Source organism: Macrobrachium rosenbergii, chromosome 8 (assembly GCF_040412425.1).
Source record: "Macrobrachium rosenbergii isolate ZJJX-2024 chromosome 8, ASM4041242v1, whole genome shotgun sequence".
Lineage (NCBI taxonomy): Eukaryota > Metazoa > Arthropoda > Malacostraca > Decapoda > Palaemonidae > Macrobrachium > Macrobrachium rosenbergii.
In genome coordinates, this window is record NC_089748.1 from 86,443,463 (window position 1) to 86,466,098 (window position 22,636).

General features: G+C 41.8%; 1 protein-coding gene across 5 annotated transcripts in view; it reads right to left on the reverse strand.

Annotated features, from left to right (window-relative positions):
- GatB (glutamyl-tRNA(Gln) amidotransferase subunit B, mitochondrial) overlaps positions 1-22,636 on the reverse strand; it is a 992,144-nt gene that overhangs the window by 230,394 nt on the left and 739,114 nt on the right. For all 5 annotated transcript variants that reach the window (XM_067108081.1, XM_067108084.1, XM_067108085.1 and 2 more), the window contains one exon: positions 1,437-1,573. In XM_067108081.1, the coding sequence (XP_066964182.1) occupies positions 1,437-1,573 (137 nt within the window). The remainder of the gene's footprint in view (positions 1-1,436; positions 1,574-22,636) is intronic.

The window sequence follows — 22,636 nt, forward strand, 5'->3', positions numbered from 1 at the left end:
ATCTATCCTATATCTTTGGTGAAATAAATTGCAAATAACAGTTTTAATTAATCTATCCTATTCTTTTCGACTTCTTACATATTCAGCATCTTGTCCATTCGGCTTCCGGTCAGTTAGGCTTCCAGTCAGTTCGACTTCCTGGCCGTTTGGCATCACGTCCATTCTTCTTCCTGTCCGTTCAACTTCTTGGCTTCGGCATACTGTAAGTGCATTCGGCATTGTGTCCGCACGCAGATTTTCCTACGCTCTAGCACGAATAAACCACTCTCTCTAAAAGGGCTGAGAATAATTTTAGTGTCCCTCACTAAAAAGGCAAACCCACACTCCTTTCCTAGGTCACATGATATTAGGAAAGCAAGTACATCGTTGGCCTTCTCAGAAATGTCTCTTTTGAAGAAGTATCCAAATGTACAGGGTGGTCATCAGATACAGCATTCTTAAAACATTACTGCAATGAGCTTGAACAAATTCAACTACACTGTGTATCTGTATGTATCAGTAGGTGGTATGGTTAGTCCTGACCCCATAAGCACTACACCAGAAAACCACAGGTCTTCCTAACGGGTGGGTATGCTGACTATTGCTGGGGAAGGTGTGACAATACTGTAACCATACCCAGCATGCTTAGGTAAGTCACTACAGAACCTCACACTAAAAACTTAAGTTCTTGCTTGGTTTCTTGTTTTTGTTACCAAACCCTAGGGGTTTTTTAGAATAAAGAATGGGGGCTTGAAATGTTTTTTCTTTGGGTTGTTGGGATTAAAATTTGAGAGCTTAAGCCTTTTCGTCACCTGTCAATTTCTTTGTAAAGTTCCTTGAGGAAGAGACAAGCGACTACACTATAAAGTCGCTGTTGAGTCCTCAAAACCCTCCCACTTCCCTGACAAAAAGGCATGGGATTTGGGCAAGGGATCATCCTGCAGTGACCAGCAGATAGTAATAGCTCCTGGTCTTTTACCGGCCCAGTTGTAAATAAATGGCGGACGCGCAAGAGCAATAGTCACTTCTTCTTGTAGGTTTTGACGTTGAAAAACTGGGTTCAATTTCACTAAAGATAAGGGAAAATGCCCTCTTATCTCTGAGTCCATTATACTCCATGTGTTATAGTGTTTATCGTTACAACACAATACCCAGCTACAAGACCAGGCTAAAAGATATTTCTTTGATATTAGTCTAGTCACCATAGAGCTCTTGCAGACCATGGAGGGGTAACTCCTGGAAGACTCAACAGCGACTACCAAAAATCGGGTTTTCCTACGTCAAAACCTGTTTATTACACAATACCTCGCCAAGAGACCGACTAAAAGAGAATTCTTTGATATTAGTTTGGTCACCAAGGAGCTCTGACAAACCCATGGAAGGTAACTCCTTGAGGATGAAACAAGTGATTACGCTATAAAAAAATATTGTATTAACATATGAACAGCATATCTCACCTGTCTTTTATGTCCACATCAAGAGAATTCAGTGTCCCTAATAAATTATTCAACAGAAGGTTGGATACCAGTTGTCCATTATGGCTTTTTGTACCTGACATCACATCCAAGAAATAGTCTACAAGAGCATCATCATTCTGTGCATAAAATGGAACCACAAAAAATTTGTTAAAAATTTTCTATCAATACTGTTCTGAAGTATTTATATTTATATTTAAACATTACAATGAAAATTAAGGAAGAACTTGCTGGTAAATTGTTCCCATGTTTTGGCAAACACTATTTTTGTTCAATAACAAACTTACAACTTATACTATTATTATAACTGCCACAAAATGTTTCTCAGACAAACCCTCTACAAATGACAAAGGTTAATCTTGGAAAGGCGTGCAGTGCACATGTTGCCATGAGGTAGGTCTCAACTATCAAAACAACTCAATCTTTGTTTGGCAGTGTACTGCACACACACCACATACATTTCCACACTGCATAAAAAGAATGCATGTCTTGGATGGTCTTTTTTCCTTAATATTCACTTGTTTGCATTCGCTTTCATCTTTATGATTTATTTTCATAATCTTACAGTACTTTAACCTTACTAATAAGGTCTAGTGTCTACAGTCAGTGCCATTTACCTTTGGTTGGTAGCTGGAGGAATGTAATTACACGGATTTCTATCCTATGATATCATCATAAGGTTACGTTCTTCTCTATATTTAACTATTTTTCATGGTGCAGTTTTCTTCATGATAAAAAGGTCCAGAAATAAGTAGGATAGCTATTTTCACGTATTAGTGTCTGCTCACTTTATTATTAACGGGCTATACAGTACAAACTACTGCAAGTTATGGTGTACCGATTTTAATCTGCTTAGCTGTGATGTTACTGCAGTTATCATTCCCATTATGAAAGGATTCTTTTATATAAGTGACTTACTAAATAATTACATAGTTATAGATTTCTACTTGTGGGCAGCTAGAATTTTGAAATTAGCGGTAGTGCTACTTTTGTTTTGGCTAGGTCACTGACCTCACCCACTTTCGGGGTGAGAGAGGAACCAGCTTAGCAAATGAGTTCAATATGTTTCTGCTGGCTGATGGCTGTGGATACAGTGATTAGCAGCAGCAGTTTTATGGAATTTTTTGCTTCTTAGTTGATCTTATTTGACAACAATTGGTGAAGTATTCACATTTTTGGTAGCCTTTTCGGCACAATTAGACAGTGTTAGGTATTTTCAGACAGAATTACCGAATTTGACTGTTTTTCCTGCACTTTGACTTTATTATTAGGCTTGTTGACTTGTGACTTGTTGGCTATGTCCGATTCTGGTTCCCAAATTTTAGGTATTGCAGCAAAGGCTGCAATACTGTACTAGACTAACTAAAGCCTGTTATGATCTGCACACACTCTGCATGACTTGTAGGGGCCAAATATGTTCTCCAGACTTGACTTGTGATGAATGTTTTTTGTGGGACGTTAAAATGTGGAAGACTGAATAGTCATTTGACTAAATTAGAGAGACATAAGAAGAGGAAGGCAGCTTCTAGAGATAGCAGTAAGAAGACATTAGCTAGTCAGGTCTCTGCTAAGTCTGTTAATGATGATATTTCTGGTTCTGTGTCTATTATTCCAGCTAATCCCACCTCTCAGTCTGTACCCCAAGCCTTGAGTTGAAAGTTAACCTTAAAATTGGTAGAGCTGTGGACTAGCAATGGAGCAGTTAGGCCCGAGTTCAAGTCCATGGCTGATGAAGTGTTAGAGGAATTTATTTCTGGTGATAGAAATTCATTTCTCACTATAATGTGGCAAATTCCAGGCAAGTTGTAGGTCCCGTTGAAAGTAACCAATTGGTTCTTAGCCACGTAAAATAAGTCTAATCCTTCAGGCCAGCCCTAGGAGAGCTGTTAATCAGCTCAGTGGTCTGGTAAAACTAAGGTATACTTAACTTCACTCCTCACCCCGGCCCCCTTACTCCAAATCCCGACCCCATTGCCAACCTTGAGTCAAGAGTTAACCTTAAATTTGGCTTATTAGTGAATACAATGGAACAGTTAGGCACTTCAGTGAAGTCCATAATGGACAAGTTAAGTGTTAAAAGTGCCGGTGAAGTGTCAGTGGAGGAGGTGGCTGTCTGTCCAGCCAATTCTCCCAGGCAAACTCCCCTAAACCTGTGAGGAGCCAAACTGGTAGGCCAAAGGAGGTCAGTGGGGTCTGCCACATGCAGTCAGCCACTTTAGTCGGGCCTGTTGTCACATCCCGGGTTACGCAGAGCCCCACTGGAAAGGTGTCTCGATGGAAGTGGACTGTCTTTCATCAAGTGTATCTAGAGGCACGCAAAGGAAGTGTCTCAGTCTCCTCCAGTGCCTGTTAAAAGGTTTAAAGAACCTACTCAAGATCAGCTTCCATCTTGTAGTTTTTGGGACAGTCCGGAATGCTTCTCCCAAGATCACTCGGAGTTGGTGGGGCAGATTTCATCGGCTGAGCGAGCTCCTGCTCATAAGTGCTCTTCTTCATCAAGGAACTTGTCTTCTGCTAAGCGCCCATCCTTAGTTTCGGAGAATATGTCTAGGCATAAGAGAGTGTTTGATCGCCCAGCTCCTGAAACTGTAGCTTCTACTGAGCACTTGTTGGCCTCCGAGCGACCGCTGGTGCCCGACCACATCTTGACGCAGGAGAGACTGTTTGCACCCAAGCTTGTTTTGGCTCCTGAGCGCTCATTGGCTGCCGAGCTTCCTGGGACACCAGTTCTCCCTGTCTCTTCTTCAACGCATCTGGCACCTGCTCCTGCAGTTGCAGTATTGCTCCCAGCTGTGGCTCTAGCTGCAACAAAACAGGTTCCCTCAGTAGTGGATCTTTCTTTTCAGCTGATTCAACACCAATTGGATAATATCTTAGGTTTAATCAAGAAAACCCCTTCGACCTCTCAACCTCTTGCAGAGCTGTCTCCCATTTCTTCAAAGGAAGATGTGGATCCTGTCACCCCTCCTCCTGCATATGCCTCTTTGCTAAGGTCCCTGTTAGCAACGTTTCCAAATTTTTTCTTGCCTGTGGTTCCAGCATCTCCAGCTTTGACTTAATTGATGGACAATCAAACAATTAACTCTATGAGATTCCCTAAAATGGTATTGTCCTCTTCAGCTACGAAAGCTCTACATGAGGTAGAGTTGGTTCTCGAGCAAGAGAGAGCAGGGAAGAGCCTCCTTTAGTTGCCCTCCATCTAGATTGTCTCAGAGGAGATATTTATCTTATGCAACCAGAGAGGTCCCATCCCTGGGAGCTCCTGCCTCCTCCCAGGGAGGTTTCTCAGGGTTGATAGACTCTTCACGAAGGTCAGCATTTAATTTGGCGAAAATCCTTTTCTTGATGTCGGAACTGGACCACTCAATAAAACATCTCTTCAAAGTCTTCGAAGTGCTTAGCTTCCTAGACTGGGCAGTAGGAACCCATGCTTGTAAGGTTAAGGATTGTCCTCATGTTTTGGAAGACTACTTTTTGGACTTTTTAGGGGTCATCTCCTGCCTTGGTAAGGACATAAGGGATGGTTCTCTGGAATTATCCTCCCTATTTGTAATGGGTATTCTAAAGAAAAGGGAGCGTGGTGCTCCTACACCACAAAAGGAGTACCCTTTTGCAGAAGTATGCTCTACCCTTGTCTCCGCTTGATCAGAAACACCTGTTCCAGTTCCCACAAGCAACAGTTCTGCAGACTGCTTCTTATCTGCAGAAAAAGTCTACTCAGGACCTCCTCACTCAGTCCGCAAGGCACTCTAGAGAAACTCCTGCATTTAGTTTGAGGACAGTTTCCCCAATTCAACCTCAGCCCTTTCGCGGTAGGGGTAAGCAAAGTGGTTTTCCTAGACCTTGTGCAAGCGCCTGATTCACCCCTTGGGCAATCAAGAAGGCCTCCAATAAGCCACCTGTACGCAATTGAAAATCTCATCCTCTGCATTCCTGTGGGAGCAAGACTTCTCCAATGCTGGGAGCGTTGGGAAGCGAGAGGAGCAGAAACCTGGATTGTTGAAGCATTGAGAGAGGGTTATTCTATTCCTTTCCTGTGGAGGCCTCCTTTAACCAGCACGCCCATCATATTGACAGCCTACTCAGTAGGCTCCGAGAGGTTTTCTGCCCCTCTCCCAAGAAGAGTCACTATTCTTTGAGAAAGAAGCCATCAAATTGGTTGAGGACTCGTTCTCTCTGGGGTTCTACAATTGGCTGTTTTTAGTCCCCAAGGCCTTGGGAGGTCGGGGGCCAGTTCTGGGCGTGAGTGCCCTGAATTTGTATGTCCAGAAAACCAGGTTCAAAACAGAAATGAACCAGTCCGTCCTTGCATCCATTCACCAAGGAGATTAGATGATTTTGATAAACATGAAGGACGCCTACTTCCATGTCATGTCCCAGTTCATCAGGACTCAAGGAAGTCCTTATGGTTCGTTTTCCAGGACAAGATGTATCACTTCAGGGCCCTTTGCTTCGGCTTGTCCAAGGCTCCACAGGTTTTCACACGAGTCTTAGCTCCCATAGCAAAATGGTTACATCTGATGGGGGGTCAACATTTCGCTTTATCTGGACGACTGGCTAGTTCACTCCCAATTGAAGGAAAAATTTGTGGAGGACCTTCACAAGACCCTTCTTCTAGCCAGGAATTGGGCCTTCTAATAAACTTTCAAAAGTCCCAACTGACTCCTTCTCAGGAGATAGCTTATTTGGGGATGAGGATAAATTCTCTAATTTTTTGGGCTTTCCCTCCCCCAAAAGGATAGACTCATGCCTTCAGAAGGTGGAAAAAATTCTTCTCCCTTCAGTCCTGCTCTGCAAACAGCTGGATGAGCCTGCTAGGGACCCTCTCGTCCATGGAACAATTTGTGACCCTGGGAAGGCTACTATGAGAAACTTACAGTTCTTTCTGAAAGTTAGTTGGAACAGAAAGAAATGCCCAGACATTTTCGTTTTTTCAATAACTCAGGAAATAAAGCATGACCTGCTTTGGTGGAAATCAAAAGACAAGCTCTCTAAAGGGAAGCCACCCCTTCCTCTGAGCCCCGACCTAGTGTTTTATTCAGACACATCAGACCCAGGCTGGGGAACTCTCCTGGGAGGCATGGAGGTCTCCTGCCTTTGGAATCCAGAACAGAAGGAGTGGCATATAAATGTAAAAGAACTGACAGCAATTCACTGGGAATTGCAAGCATTTCCAACAGAAGTGTCCGGAAAGACAGTGACTGTCCACTCACACAATATCATGGCACTGTCCTGTGTCAAGAAGCAGGGGGGAACACATTTGTTTACCCTTTGCCAAGCAGCAAGAGCCCTTCTTATATGGGCGGATCAGAATCAGACGCAGATCCTAACCAGGTTCATTCAAGGGAGGCTCAATGTATTACGGACAAACTGAGCAGCCAAAAACAAGTTCTCCCCACAGAGCGGACTCCAGACTCCCTAAGTGTGCCTAGATCTTTATAAACTGTGGGGAAAGCCAGTTCTGGTCTCCTCTGTATTGTTCACCAGCCCCAGATCCACAAGCATGGGCAATAGAAGCAATGCTCATAGGGTGGTCAGACAAAGACCTTTATGCAATTACGCCAATGAAGATGGTGAGGAAAGTCATAAACAAGTTCTGAAATCACCAAAATGTAACACTGACTCTAGTAGCGCCACTTTGGCCAGCCCAGGAATGGTTCCTGGATTTGCTGGAGCTTTTGAAGAACTTACTGAGGCTGTTGCCTCAAAAACCCAATTTACTCAGACAACCAAATTTCAGGCAGTTCCATCAAAGACTGTCCAATCTGGCCCTGACCGCATTCAGACTGTCAGAAAATTGGTACGAATGAAAGTATTTTCAAAAGCAGTTGCAGACGCTCTTGCTCAATGCAGGTGACAATCCCAGAACAAGGTCTATCAGGCCAAGTGGACAGTCTTCCGTGACTGGTGCAAAAGACACAACATCTCGTCTTCTAAGACGTCTGTAGCGGAGATTGGTGGTTTCCTACTTTATTTAAAATCATCCAGAGGTCTGTCTTCCTCAACCATTAAGGGCTACAAAGCAATGTTGAGCTTAGTTTTTAGACATGGGAATAGATCTCTCTTCTAATGAAGATCTGTCAGATCTCATCAAGTCATTCAATGCAATTAAACAAAAAGAAGAAAAACTGGTAGCCTGGAATCTGGATGTGGTCCTTAAGTGGCTGTCAGAACCATGTTTCGAACCTCTTCGGTCAATCTCTTTGAGGGACCTCACAAGAAAGACTTTGTTTCTAGTAGCTTAGCCACTGCGAAGCGCATGAGTGATCTACATGCAATAGACAAGGAAATTGGATTCTCTCAGGATAACAAGTTTTGTTCATTTACCCTAGGATTCTGAGCAAAAAACGAGACCCCTTTCAATCCCTGGCCTCTCTCCTTTGTTATAAAGTCTGATAGACATTCTAGGCCTTGAAGAGGAAGAAAGGACTTTTTGCCTCCGTAAGAGCACTAAAATACTATTTGCTGAGAACGTAAAAGATTCGTGGTGTTTCGAGCAACCTTTGGTGCTCGGTAAAGAACCCCTCTCACCCTCTCTCAAAAAATGCCCCGGCATTTTTTATGAGAAATCTAATCCTTGAGGCTCACTCGCAGATTAAGAAGGATGTGTTACCTTTGGTGAAGGTTTGAGTGCATGAAGCGAGGGCAGTAGCCACATCTCTGGCTTTCAAACATAATTTGTCTATTTCTGCTCTTATCCAGACAACGTTTTGGAAATGCAAATCAGTTTTTGCATTACATTACTTGCGTGAAATTAAAAGTGTTTATGAAAATTTCAGTACCTTGGGTCCAATTTCGGCTGCTGGCACGGTGTTGGGAGGAGGAGTGTACGAAGTATCCCTTTAACCATTTTAGTTTTCACCTTGATTAAGGGTGTTGAGTTGTAGGGGAGCCTGGGGGTACTATGTACATGGAGTGCCCACCAGTTTATCTTTTAATGGTTGGGTAGTGGTTTTTAATTGTTGGCATTAGGTGACTGCATTGTTTATTCTCTGGTTTTATAGTACTGTACTGAGCCCAAGGGCAGGAGCAACATTCTTAATTGTTTGCGTGCAATCGGATACTCCTTCACTGCAAAGAATCCCACTGATGAAGCAGGCGATACCTGGCTATACCAGGTTGAGATGAGCGCCATCCAGAGGCAGCACTTTCCTGCAGCAGCTCTTTCACCAGGTAAGGAACCAGCAAGCATTTTACCAGTGCTAGTACTATTTCTATTCTTTTTACATTACAATTATTAATGGATTGGAATAGATAAGTCCATGCATCCCACCTCCTGCAATGTGGGATTCAGCTTTGTAATTACTTGGTAAGTTGCTTATATAAAAATGACATTTTTGTAATAAAGTTTTATATATACTTACCAAGTAATTACATGATCAAAGCCCTCCCTCCTCCCCTCGTATGGATAGGAAGGCATAAACATATTGAACTCATTTGCTGAGCTAGTTCCTCTCTTACGCCGAAAGTGGGCAGGGTCAGTAGCCTAGCCAAAACAAAAGTAGCCTTACCACGAATTTCAAAATTCTAGCTGCCGACGAGTAGAAATCAATAGCTATGTAATTACTTGGTAAGTATATATAAAAGTTTTTTTATTATAAAAATGTCATTTTTGTATCTCAATGCTTGAGTGAGATACAGTACATCTTTTTTAGCTCATCATATTTTGTGGCTAGCTTTATGTCATCATATTTAATTCTGAATTTGTGGTGAAGGTTTTTATTATGTGTAAAGTTTATCAAATACCATTTAGTATTATTCTTAATACTTAGTAAACTATAATGGATGGTAATAATGGTCAGAGCTGTATCAATGTTTAGGTAAGTCATGAAATGCTTGTTTGGAATCATTGTGTTGACCCTGTTTTTTTTTAGCATGTTACAAACAGATCTACCTGCCTAACCTTGGCTATCCTTTATGTGAAGACTGCTCTGAGAGTCAGTGAAAGAAATACAATAGATGTCATGAGGAAATACCCTCTACTCTCAGTCTCTGATTCTTCTATCTCAATGCTTGTTTCTCAGGGCTATCACAGCTTCTCTCTCTGTCTAAGCTGAGATGTTTCCTCACTACTGATAAAGAAATGCTTCAAGTCTGATGATGTTTCTTATAAACATGCTTCCCGTGCAGACCCAAGCCTCATTAGCAGTTCAGCACTTCAGCTTGTGGTCGCTTAGCTATACTGCAGCAATTTCCTGAGCAGATCTACTGAAGTATTCTATTGTCTGAAGTTCCAAAGACATGTATATTCAAGCCAGGAAGTCTCATTAGAGCAGAGAACAGGGCAATCTTCCCAAGACCAACCAATTCAAATGTTAGTGCAAAGACAAAGTTCACACCATGTGTAAAACCTAAACAGGATACAGTCAACCCCCAGTACTGTATCCATGGGGGTTAGGGACCACAACCACCGTGAATACTTGAGACCCCCTATAAAAATGCTTATAACTGACTATTTTAATGGTTCAAACACCAAATACAGTACAGTGTACCTTAAACTAAATGCTTATAACTGCCTACTTTAATAATCCAAACAAAAATATGCCTTAAAATATCATCCTAAAATACTTTAATATCATTTCAAAATCAACTAACATGACCCTTAAAAATATATGGCTTACAGCCACATGTGAAAACTAATCAAGTCACCCCTACGAGAGAGAGAGAGAGAGAGAGAGAGACTCTGTTTGCCAAGGTGCTACCCTTCACACAGTCAATATGTCAAGATGATTAACAGTTAGACCTACAGTACATCCCTCCCCCTAAGTGGGAGACTTTGTAACAATAAAAGATTGGGAAAAGCAAAGAATTCTATTAAAATCTTACCTAATTTACTATACTTTCCTTAATGAATATGACATTTTTATGATAAAATGAAATCTCATTATACTTACCAAAACACTGTAAAAGCTTTAATCTCTTAAATTTCGACACGTCCGAGATATATTCAAACTTTGTTTGGAACGATGATATAATTGGCGGGAGACCCAACCCCACCGGATGCCGGTGGGGGGGAGTGGAAGGAGACTAGCCCAGTAAACAGCTCCAGTTTCAATCTCGGCATACATAATAAGTGATAGCCTGAGATAACACCTCCCCCTGCGGGGAGGAGGAGGCCTTTAAGTCACAGTGTTTTGGTAAGTATAATGAAACTTCATTTTATCATTAAAATGTCATTTTCATTATAATGCCTTACCAAAACACTGTAAAAGCTGATTCCACATTTAAGGTGGAAGGGCAGGGGATGAGGTATCAGTTCCTATGACGTCGACGATGTCGAGAAGAGCGACGAGTCGATGGAGAAACACTACGCGAACTAGCGCGTCTACGACTCTTCGAAGCTTTTCGACGCTTCGACGAGGAGTCAAGCTTACGCCTTTCGACATTAGGACTAAGGCTTTTCGGTGCCTTAGAGGACGAGCCTGCTTGTGGGCAAGAATTTCTGACCTTTTCGCCAGCGCCAGACTGTCTTCTAGCCTCAGAAGGCGAGCGGGACATCTGTCTTTGCTCAAAAGAGTCAGAAAAACGAGCAGACTCGCCTGAAACACAATCACGAACAACACCACTGTTATCACCAACACTGACGTCATCGCCAACACTAACGCCCGGACTATGGCGCGAATGCACTAAACTTAAGACAGAATCCATGAAAACGTTCATTTGCGCTTCCATTTTAGTTCTGAAGAGATCAAATTCTGATTTATCAGCCTCGAGGCTGGGCTTGGCTTTAGGGAAAACATACTGGGAAGCTGGTGAAGAAGAGGGGGGGATAGGAGGAGGAGAAAGAGCAGCGGTAGAGGGAGGAGGAGGGGGGGAGGAAGGAACAGCCAGTAAAGGGGATGACGCTGATGCCACCCGCGAAAAAGTTAGCCTAGCTTCCTTACGCTTAAAAGCCTTCCTATCCCTATCCTTAACAAGCTTTACCTGATGGGAATTGTACGTGTGCCAAAACTCCTGACTCCATTCAATACACTCACTGCATGTGTTCTCCTGGGAACACTTCTGACCCCTACATGCTGTACACAAAGAGTGATGGTCGTACTTAAGTTTAACAAGTTTGGAAGAGCACAAATTCCCTGCACAAACTCTAGATCCAGAGAAGCTGGAATCCGACATAGCCACCTATTTCACGGAGCTAGGCTAGCTAGGTTAACAAACAAGACACTGAGTACTTCACCAAAAAGAGACGCCAGAAAGAAGCGCATCGCGAGCTGAAGTAACTCCAAACAGTTTGAACCGAACAGACGCGCGAGATGCGTTCACAACACGCCCAAGATTGAAACTGGAGCTGTTTACTGGGCTAGTCTCCTTCCACTCCTCCCCACCGGCATCCGGTGGGATTGGGTCTCCCGCCAATTATATCAGCATTCCAAACAAAGTTAAGTTTGAAAAAAATATCTTGGACGTGTCAAAATTTAAGAGATTAAAGCTTTGACAGTGTTTTGGTAAGGCATTATAATGAAATGATATTTTGCTGTGTTTACATTAATATTAATATTTGAAAATTAATAAATCATTTTTTTTATTTAAAAATATATTTAGTCACAAAAATAACATGAAAATACAGTAATTAGTGAATATTGCTCTACTAAAAAAATCCGCAAATTAGTGAATTTTCTGCGAACAATTCGGAGATACGTTCCACAGAAAAATCCACTTTTAACTGAAGCAATGAATGCTGAACCGCAAATAGCCGGAGGTCAACTGTACTCTTTAATTAAAGACTGTGTTCATTCACAGGACTTAATTTACCTGCTGATTGTTTAACATACTTGGTCCAATCTTCTGCTAAATAATAAACCCCTCATCTTCAAAAGTATGACCTGCTCAGTATCAGTTAACCAAAGCTGCTCATCTTGGCAACTGTTGAGCCTCCCATCTTCTAAGGACCCAAGCAGGTCTTCTAATAAGGGAAACAAGTCACTTATCTTCTACAGATCGTAGCCACTCATATTTGCAAGACTCTTGCTGTTCACCTTCAAAGAGCTTGTGCAGCTCATCTTCTAAGGACTTCAGATTCTCATCTACAGAAGATCAGAGTTTCTCACCATTTACTAACTGCCAGAGTACTGTTCAGCCCTACCAGATCCTGCATGACGGAAAATGGATGAATTCCTGTTTTCATGAGGAAATATGGAAGATTATGCATTTCCTCCATTTGCAATAATAAAGAAAGTCCTAGACAAAGCAATGGATTGCTTCCAGAAGCCTAAATGTAATCTTAACCTTTTGAGCTGTCTGAGGCTTCCGAAACTTGTCTGTGGCAAGACACCCTTGGTTCTGGTTTACTGTAAACATTAAGAACTTCACAGTGGATAGATTTTTTTTAGAAAGAAGAAAAGAGAGAAGGTCTTCCAGTGCCAGCATCATCAAATTGTAATACTTAGCCAGTAATACCAAAGATCTTCTTTGGTGCTTTTCTTCCATCTGCCAAACTTCACCCCCTCCACCATTGATACTCCTAAGGAAACAGTTTTCTTCTTACTGACTTCTACTGAGAGTTCAAATGAGAACCTTTGAGTAGGTAGGACACTCAGTCTGGCATCTCAACTAAGGCCTCTTTTCATTCTGAGGGAGAGTTTTTCTCTGGAGGACAAATCTCTCTTGGGATGAAAGAAAGAGCCTCAGTCTAACTCAACTTTCTTTCCAGGTGTGGCAGAGGACAAGCAGCTCACAGAGTTATGGACCTCCTTGGGCATTTTGGGTGAACCCAGTGTTTCTTCCCTCCTTGACCATCTGAAAGTGAGCTAGATGTTGCCTGTCACTGCTTCTACTGTGACCATTACAGCTTCAACAGTTACGGTCTCCACTGGCTCCCGGACCACCCCCACTTACTAAGTGTTCCCCCATGTCTCATCAGTGATGTGCCCATAAGTATTGCCTTCTTTGTCTCTGGGGGATGTCCTCCTCTGTTAACTCTCTTTGGTGCTGACCTCGGCTGTGCTTGGGGAGAAGAAAAAGTTGAGGAAGAGGGGAAGAAAGTCATCATCATTGCCTTCTCCTTCTTTGTGGTCGAGTGCTGTTGCCTCCTCCCCTTCTCCTTCCACAGCTAGTAAGCGGAGGAAGAAGATGGCTGCTACATATTTCTGTAGGAGGTCTTGTCAAGCTCCCAGTGGCAAATCCTCTGATGCACAGAGGATTGACAGTGCTCTAGCCTGTGGTATCGTGAGTACTTCTACATGTCTTGCCAAGTGCAAGCGTGCAACCACTACCTGGGGTTCTCCAGACCCTTGGTGCACCAGTACCAGCACCAGCAGTTACCTTACCTGGGCCGAAAAGGGTTCTTGGTCCCATCTGCCAGCATGACCCACCAAGAGAAGGTGAAATGTGATCATGCAGGTGCTCTTTCATCCCCCTCCTGTTCTTCAAAGAGAGCAGCTCAGGGTCCCAGGATAGTGACTCAGCCCACCAAGCATGATCACCCAGACCTAGGATGAGGAGGTCCCCTATTCAGTCTTTCCTTCCTGCTAGGCCCAAGTTCAAGTCTCCGGCGGGCCAATGAAGAATTAGAGGAATTTATTTCTGGTGACAGAAAAATTCATTTCTCGGTATAATGTGGTTCGGATTCCACAATAAGCTGTAGGTCCCGTTGCTAAGTAACCATGTAAAATAAGTCTAATCCTTCGGGCCAGCCCTAGGAGAGCTGTTAATCGGCTCAGTGGTCTGGTTAAACTAAGGTACTTTTTTTTTTTTTTTTTTTTTTTGTAGAAGCCCTGGCTTCTTGGAAGACTAGGGCACGCTCAAGGGAAACCCCTGCCCAAATTCCTATGGGCGGAAGGATTGCTCTCCCTAACCCATGCAGACATCATCACCAGCCTTGCTCAACTGGTGAGACTTCAGCCTTTGCCAGACTGGGCAAGGGTGCCTGCGATCACTCACCTGTCCCCTAAACCTCTTCAGGATTTACCAGGAGCCAGGAGAAAGACAGGCCCAGGGTTCAAGACCACAACCATTCTCAATCCCATCCCCATCCTTGCAACGGAGGTTTATGTTTGGTCAAGATCCCAGATACCCCTGAGTTGCGTGGGCCTTTTGTTGAGATCATTAAGACAATACATCACTTGAATGACCTCGAGGAAGAGATTGGCCTGTGCTGCAGATTTTCCTTCTGCCCTTAAGTTCTTATGGGGTCCACAGAAGGAACCCAAGGTACATGGTTAAGACTTGCTAGCTGGGTTTTGGATCAGGTGAATTCTCTTGTTTCTGGGCAAGAGAATTCCCTCTGGTCCAGCCACTCCAGCTCGCCAGAGGAAATACTATCTTCCTTTGGAGAGTCCTTTGCCAACTAAGCAGGTTGACACAGACTTGACTTGTCTCTGTTCTGGGTAAGCACTCAACCATCTCTGTGCAGTAGCCTGGAGTCAACTGCCATATCAGTGCTTCAGTCTCTTTGCTTGATCTCTGGTCATTTACTGTGGCCAGCATCTCATCATTAACAGGAGTGCAAATTCCCAAACAGGATGCTGTCTGGAGGTACAGCTATCACCTCCTTGACCACCAGACAGTTAGCCTGTGGCTGAACTTGGTTTTGAAGAGGAGAGACACTGTTTTGCCTCAGCTCTCGTGATTTGTTCGACCAGAGCTGGATTTGGCTCTCAGAAACGGACTGGAGCTGGGATCCTCCGCCTCTCTCTTCCCTTGGAGTGAGGTGGAGGGTGCTGTGGAAAGGTTTAGAGTCAAGAACAACGACAAGTTAGTTCATCAAGCAATGTCTATGACTTTTTGGTCCTTGCATGATGCTGCAGCCCGACCTTCTGGTCAGGCTGGCCGTTCCTCACTGGGTAAGAGAAAGTTGCAGACTTCCTCTGCCCCTCGTAAAGGAACCCTGCAATCTTCTGTCCACGTAGCAAAAGATGCGTAGTTGCAACCTTTCAGGCCCTGTCTGTCCTAGGAAGGGAGGCAAAGGCAAAAAGAAGGGAGGGAATGGTAGGGGCAGCCTTCCTTCTCACTTGCTGCCAATGGTAAGGGGTGCCTGTTGAGCCACTGAACAACATGGCAGTGACATGCAGCGAAGACCAGGGTAGTAGATGACCTGCTGGAAGGACATCTTCAAGTAACTGCCAACCATTACTTTTGATCTGGTCTGGTTCCAGACATAAAATCCCAGCTTGCAGAGGGATCTTGCCCTTTGGGAGAAGGCGAATGTGATGATGTGGAAGGGCTCAATAGAAGTTGTGATTGATCAGTCTCCAGGCTTTTACAGTTGTCTGTTCTTGGTCAAGAAGGCAACAGGTGGTTGGAGACAGGTCACTGATCTCTCTCCTTTGAACTGGTGCATTCGCCAGACCCAGCTCAAGATGGAAACTGTTTTCTCAGTGTTAGATTCCATCAGAGAGGGTGACTTCATGTTTTTGTTGAGCCTAAAGGATGCATATTATAACATATCCATCCATCAGTCTTCTAAGACATGCCTCCACTTTACTCTTCGGGGGATGGTCTTGTAGTTCAAGGCACTCTGTTTCAGGTTCTCGATTGCCACCTAAGTGCTCACGCAGGTGTTTACACTGATTTCACTTTGTGCCCATTTGCATGCAATACATCTTTTTATGTACCTCAATGATTGGCTATTCCTAGTGAGCTCATTGCCAAAGTTGCTATGGGAGAGAGATCATCTTGAATTTTGTCACGACCTCAGTGTGGTGACAAACTTTGAGAAGTCAAGTCGAAGCAGAAAGTAAAGTACCTGGACATGCTTACAGACACTGCAATAGTGAGTTTTCCTTCAGACTCTTGACATCAGCAAGTTCAGGAAAGTAGCACATAAGTTTATGGTTCAACAGGAACAACCTGCTCGGCAGTGGCAAGTTGTTCTAGGTAAGCTATCGCCTTTGGAAACGCTGGTCCCTCGTGGGTGGTTTCAACTTAACCCCTTCAATGGAGGTTGAAGGAGTTCTGGTCCTTGGTGAGAAAAGCCTCCTTTCTTTTCACTTCCTCTCTCACAGAAAGTAAGGAAGGATCTAAGTTTGTGGTTGGTCAACAGAAATCTCACAGTAGTAGTGGAACGCCTCCTCCAGAGATGTTTCTGTTTTCAGACACATCCAATGAGGGGTGGGGTGCACACCTGGAGGAGGAGTTGGTGTCAGGTGTTTAGGACTAAATCAACAAGCACCTCAACATCTACATCCTGGAACTAAAAGCAGCTTTTCTGGCCCTTTAGGAGTTTCAGCATTGAATGATGGGGCACTCGGTGGTGCTGATGAACAACAAAGTCACAGTAGTGGCATAAGTCAACAAGCAAGAGGGAATGGTGTCCATCTACATCAGTTGGCAGTGCAGGCCTACGAGTGGGTGGCGGTTCACTCCAAACATAGACCTGTTTGCCACCGGGCACAACAGGAAACTCCTGGTATTCAGTTCTATAGTGCTGGACCCATGGGCTGCTATGGAGGACACCTTCCAGCACCCATGAAACAATCTAGTGGTTTACATTTTCCCTCTGTTTTGCTCAATTCATTGGGTAATCAATTGTGCTGACCACCCCAAATCTCTGGTTGACTCTGATGGCCCTGAGAGAGATCCCTACGTGGCACAACCTTCTGTGTCAGCCGCATGTCATGAGGTATCACAAAGCGCTGGCACTTCACGTGTTTGGATACCTTTGGAAATCCCCAATGGCTGTGTACCAGGAGAAATGGGCCACCTTCTGTCATTGGTGTTGTCGATGGAGAATCTCTCCAATTGGAGTAACTCCAGCAGGTAGCGAACTTCCTCGACTTTCTTCACCATGAGACGCTTCTCTCAGTCTTGGCCATTACGGGGTGCAGCACTGCCACTGGGCCCCATTATAAAGTAGGTGATCATTGCTACCTTATGAGTGAATTGATCTGCTTAAAATTTTTACCACTTACAAAGCAACTAATACTGCATAAGGTAAAAAAAATTTGATCTCTAAATTGATAAATTTTGCAGCTGAAAAAAATGTAATTTCTCATAAATAAAAAAAGTTGTACTCAAAAATACTTTTCCTTTTTCTAAATTAGAGATATAAACTACACTGTGAAAGTTTAACTTAATTTAATTCAATCTTCTTCGAGGTGTGGTCCTTTACTTTTTAAAAGGTAAGTTTTGAAAAACTGGCGAAAGGAAAAAATTATTGCTTATTTTGTAATAACTATGAAACTATGATAGTTAGAAACCCGATTTTGCAGTAAAAGTATTTCTTCATATAAGAAACATCCCGTGAAATTTACAAAATAATCGGATGAAAAGAAATGTGTTCCCTGCTTGGTTTCCTCTTGGGTGACTGACATTCATGACATATCTCCAATGGAGACTCTTGCCTTTTGTTCCAATTTCTTTTGTCTTTTGAATTCTCAGAGTGCATAGTTTTCATATATTTCTCTTATAAGACATCTCTTCTTTGGTCCTATCATGACAGCAAAAACTGTACTCAGAAATGCACTAAAAAGCTGGGCATGGCATGACTCATGAGTACACTGTGGCACTATGTGACATGCCCGTAGGAAATGTTGCATTTTTTTATTCATGAATACCTACCCTGTATAGATATCCTGAGGAAATAATACATAATATTCATTCTATTTTTATCACTTGACAAAATAAATTGACTTGTAAATGATTTCACTTATGGTAACAAATTTCATATACATGAATGGTGCTGAGGAAGATTGCCATTCATTTGCATACGTCTGTACAGTATATTTGTATACAGCATGCTCATTTGCATGTCGTGGTTATTTTACTGAGAAATAAGTCAAGAAATATAATAAGTCAAGAAATACAAAACATTATATGTTAATTGTTTGGTGCAGTACATCATCCCGAGAGGAACGGGACATCTTGAGCACATTATTCTGATATATCATGTTTTCCTTGACACTATTACTAGAGGAAAAGGAGATATTTTATTGGGTAATGCAAGTATATAAATTATTTTGAAGTAGACGGGATTAGAACATTTTTCACAAAACAAGTTTTGCAACAATTTGTCACTCACAGTGCTATACAAGCGATGAACAAAATTGTTAATAAACCCATCTAAAAAATTTTTTGAGCAATAACAATTCAGGATATGTTTATTTAGACATAATACAGTCATAAACTGTCAATAATTATTTTGATCAATCCTTGAAATTTGAAGATCGGTGTGCCCCTTAAGTGTTACAGGTCTGACCATAGCTAAGTCCTTAAACTGATAGGAGTAGATCTCTCTTCCTCATGGGAGATCTCCATGCTCCTGAGAAGCTTCAAACAGTCTTTCCCCCAACAAAAGAGGAACTCAGTCCCCTCAAGTAGGACATGACTTTCGTTCTTAGGAGTCTAACTTGTCACCTTAAGAGCAATTGAGAGATGTGTCAGACAAGGATCTGACTCTCAGGACTGTTTTCCTTCTTGCCCTGGCTTCGGCAAAGAGAATAGGTTAGCTTCATGGCCTCTCTTTTGATGTTAAACACTGGAGTCAGTTTTGAGTCCTTTTCAATCTCTTCTTAGAGGACTTCTTTGATAGTGATCCACATGAGATGCTACTGGGTCACAATAGGGTGCTGTTGTACTATCTTAAGAGAACTTGACATATCAAGCCTCAGTGTCGATGCCTCTTCATTAATACTGGCTCAACCAAGAACATGCTTGCTTTCTGGCTACATAAGACGATCAAGCAGGCACATGCCTCGCCTGGTGAGGTAGACGGGTACAGTCTGGGGGGACCTCACGAAGTCAGGGGCATCGCCCTCACTCTAGCATTCCAGAACTTATCAGTTCAATAGATCTTGCAAGCTGGAGTGTGGTCTTGCAAGATCACATTCATGTTGCCCACAAGTCCTTGGACACTTTTACCTGGGACCCTGTGGTGGTTGCTTAACAAATTGTGTAGTTCATCCAGCCCCCTAAGGGGCCTGGTTGTATCTCGTTTAAGGTATATGGTTGAGGGAGAGAGTGTGAGAGTGACTGCTTTCCTCCCTTTTCATCTTCTCCTGTCTCTCACTTTGGGCAGAAAGTCAGGTTGCAAAGCCAGTATGTGCTGGATGGACTAGGTTGGTAGGTGAGTTATTCAACAGGGTACCCTGTCCATTATCTTTGACAAGGGAGAGAGGACCAGACAATAAAACAAAGCTGTTTGTTTTAATAGCAAGTTTTATTGTCTCCAATGCATGCTGGTTCTTCCAGCCTTCACCAGATACTGAAAGCAAACTCATTACTTTAAGCCCAAAAGTCTAGCTGCTGCAACATCTCATACATTCAGCAAGCTAGAGGTGAAGGATACCTTATATTTTTCCAAATATATAAACCTGAAGATCTGCTGTTTATGCCAGTTACTGCTAAGAAAAAAGCAATACAAGGAAAAAGAGTAGAATATTTTTGTGATTCTCTGTTTGGAACTGGTTTTAGTGATATCTCTCTAAATTAACATACTTTAAGCTGATATGAAGCTAAACATTCCCCCTACACGATTCAGTTGGCATCACAATGCTACCTATGTCAAAATGTTCATGATTAATTTTAGCTAAAATTTACTACAAATGATTTAAGAAATGCAAAGGGTTAACAGCCCTTCTGGCCAAACCAGGAGTGGTTTTCAGATTTTCTCCTAGTAGTGGGAAGACCCAGAAAAATTTCAACAAAAAGAACCTCTGTGATAATTTCATCTCCACAGATGTCACAAACCCTAGCCATACAGGAACTTTTCCACCAACATCTCAGAAAGAAAGATTTTCTGAGAGGGTAATCACTGCTTCACCATGTACAGTCTCCACAACTTGATTGTACCTAACAAGTGAAATTTCTTATGTAGCTAGTCTCAGAGGGAACCTTAATCTAATCCATTTCATTATTCATCACATAGCAGGTTTCCTGTTTTCTGGAAGGGACTGATTGACGGATATGTGGCTATTAAACCTGGCATCACAACATCTAAGTTATTGACGTTGTAATAAAATTAAATAGGAAATTAGAAAGATAAAAAATAAAAAAAGTTTAAAAGGAGTCTCATGTAAGAAATATCTAAAAATGTATACTGTACTATATATGTATATATATACACATACACACGCACAAACACACACACAATAATATATATATATATATATATATATATATATATATATATATATATATATATATATATATATATATATACAGGCAGTCCCGGTTATTGGTGGCCTCGGTTACGGCGATCTGGTTTTACAGCGCTTGTCTAGTGACGATGATAACCAGATTTTCGACACTGATTCCCGGTTATCGGCGCTGATCGCCAGTTACCGGCAGCGCTGATCCCCAGTTATCGGCGCCAATAATCAGGGATCAGTGCTATTATCGCCGATTTTTGGTTAGCAGCGATTTTCGGTTATCGCCACGCTGTCAGAATGGAACCCTGCTGATAACCGGGGACTGCCTGTGTGTGTATATATATATGTAAATATATATATATATATATATATATATATATATATATATATATATATATATATATATATATATATATATATATATATATATATATATATATATATATATTATATATATATATATATATATATATATATATACATATATATATATATATATATATATATATATATATATATATATATATATATATATATATATATATATATATATATATATATATATATATACACAGTAAACCCCTGTATTCACGGTCTCCCAATTAAGGACTCACCTATTCGCAGATTTCTCTATGGAACAGATATAGGCATGATTCGCTGAAAATCAGCACACTCACGGTATTTTTCACTGAGAAATATTCACCAATTACTGAATTTTCATCTCATTTTCATGACTAAATGCACTTTTTGTGATAAAACTATTCAAATACTCAGGTAGTGCTCGAGTTACGATAGTTCACCTTACAATAACTCGATTCTGCAATGGGGTAAGCAATTAATACCGATACGGCAATATTTATAAGATATTTTTAAATTTCGCACGGGTGCAGGCAGGGGCATACAATCAGGCAGCGAGAGAGACCAAATTGCAATAGACCACCTTCTTTTCCTCCAACTCTTTATCCCACCTGCTAGTTAAAAAAAGTGACAGAGAATGATAAAAGTGTTGTTAGTAACGTTATACACTTGCGTAAATGTGACAGCCATAAACAACTGACCAAGAAACTGTTGTTTTGTTTATTACCGAATCAGATAACAACAGCCCTTTTGCTTGTATTTCAATCATCGTACGTTAATACACAATTACTGTTGGTTATACTGTATATATATAGAATAGGACTGATATATTTTTACATTATACCCTTCTTCGGTATGGATAAAAGATTGGCAAGGAAATACGAATATACTGCTAAATTTTTGCTGCAAGTTACAATGCAGCTGAAGCTGAGAAAACAATGTTCAAGCTGCTAATGACTATAAATTATTATGCATCGGCAACATGGATGAAACTCTACCATAATTAAAATTGGAGAGAAAGTATTTTAATCAAAACTACTGGGCATCAAAGAACACATTACTGCTATTTTTATGCCGATAAACGATAAATACGTAAAGCTTCTATTATGATGAAATCAAGTGATTAGTGAACGGAAACTTGATTTTTAAATTTTTTTTTACACAAAACAAACACCCCCAAACGGCCAACGTCATCTATGAATAAAAAAACAGCTAAAAAATTTCACATGATGTACTCGTATTTAAGTTATATTTTGACTTAAAAACACTTTGTACAGCATAACAAAAAATAACCTTGTCCCATATAAATAAAGTATCTAGATATTCATTTATGCTAACTAGAAGCAAGAAAAGTGCTCTGAACTGAGTCAAATGCGGCGAAATAAACACAGCGTAAACGGTTTCAAAACCAAAACATTGATCGCAATTTATAATACAAAAGCAATATAAGAATATATATACTGTACAATATTTTTGGATACAGTGAATTAAGGCATAACATTTTCTGAGTCCAGCCCCGTGTCAGCCGGTGAAATTCCATTGTTGCACGAATTTCTAGGTATAAAATGCTAGATATACCAGAGAAAAAAGAGCTTTCAGGAAAGCTGGGGTTACTACCCCCCAGATCGAGCGTCTTCTCCAAGGAAGACGTCGGTATAACGAAGGGTGAGTGAAGGATCACTACCACGGAGTCTTACTCGAAAGATATCTCCCTGTTAAAACCCCCAGAAGAGAGCGGTGAGCCGTTACAGCCCCCACACACAAACGCCCGCCAGCTCGGCGACACCAGCGCCACCTACC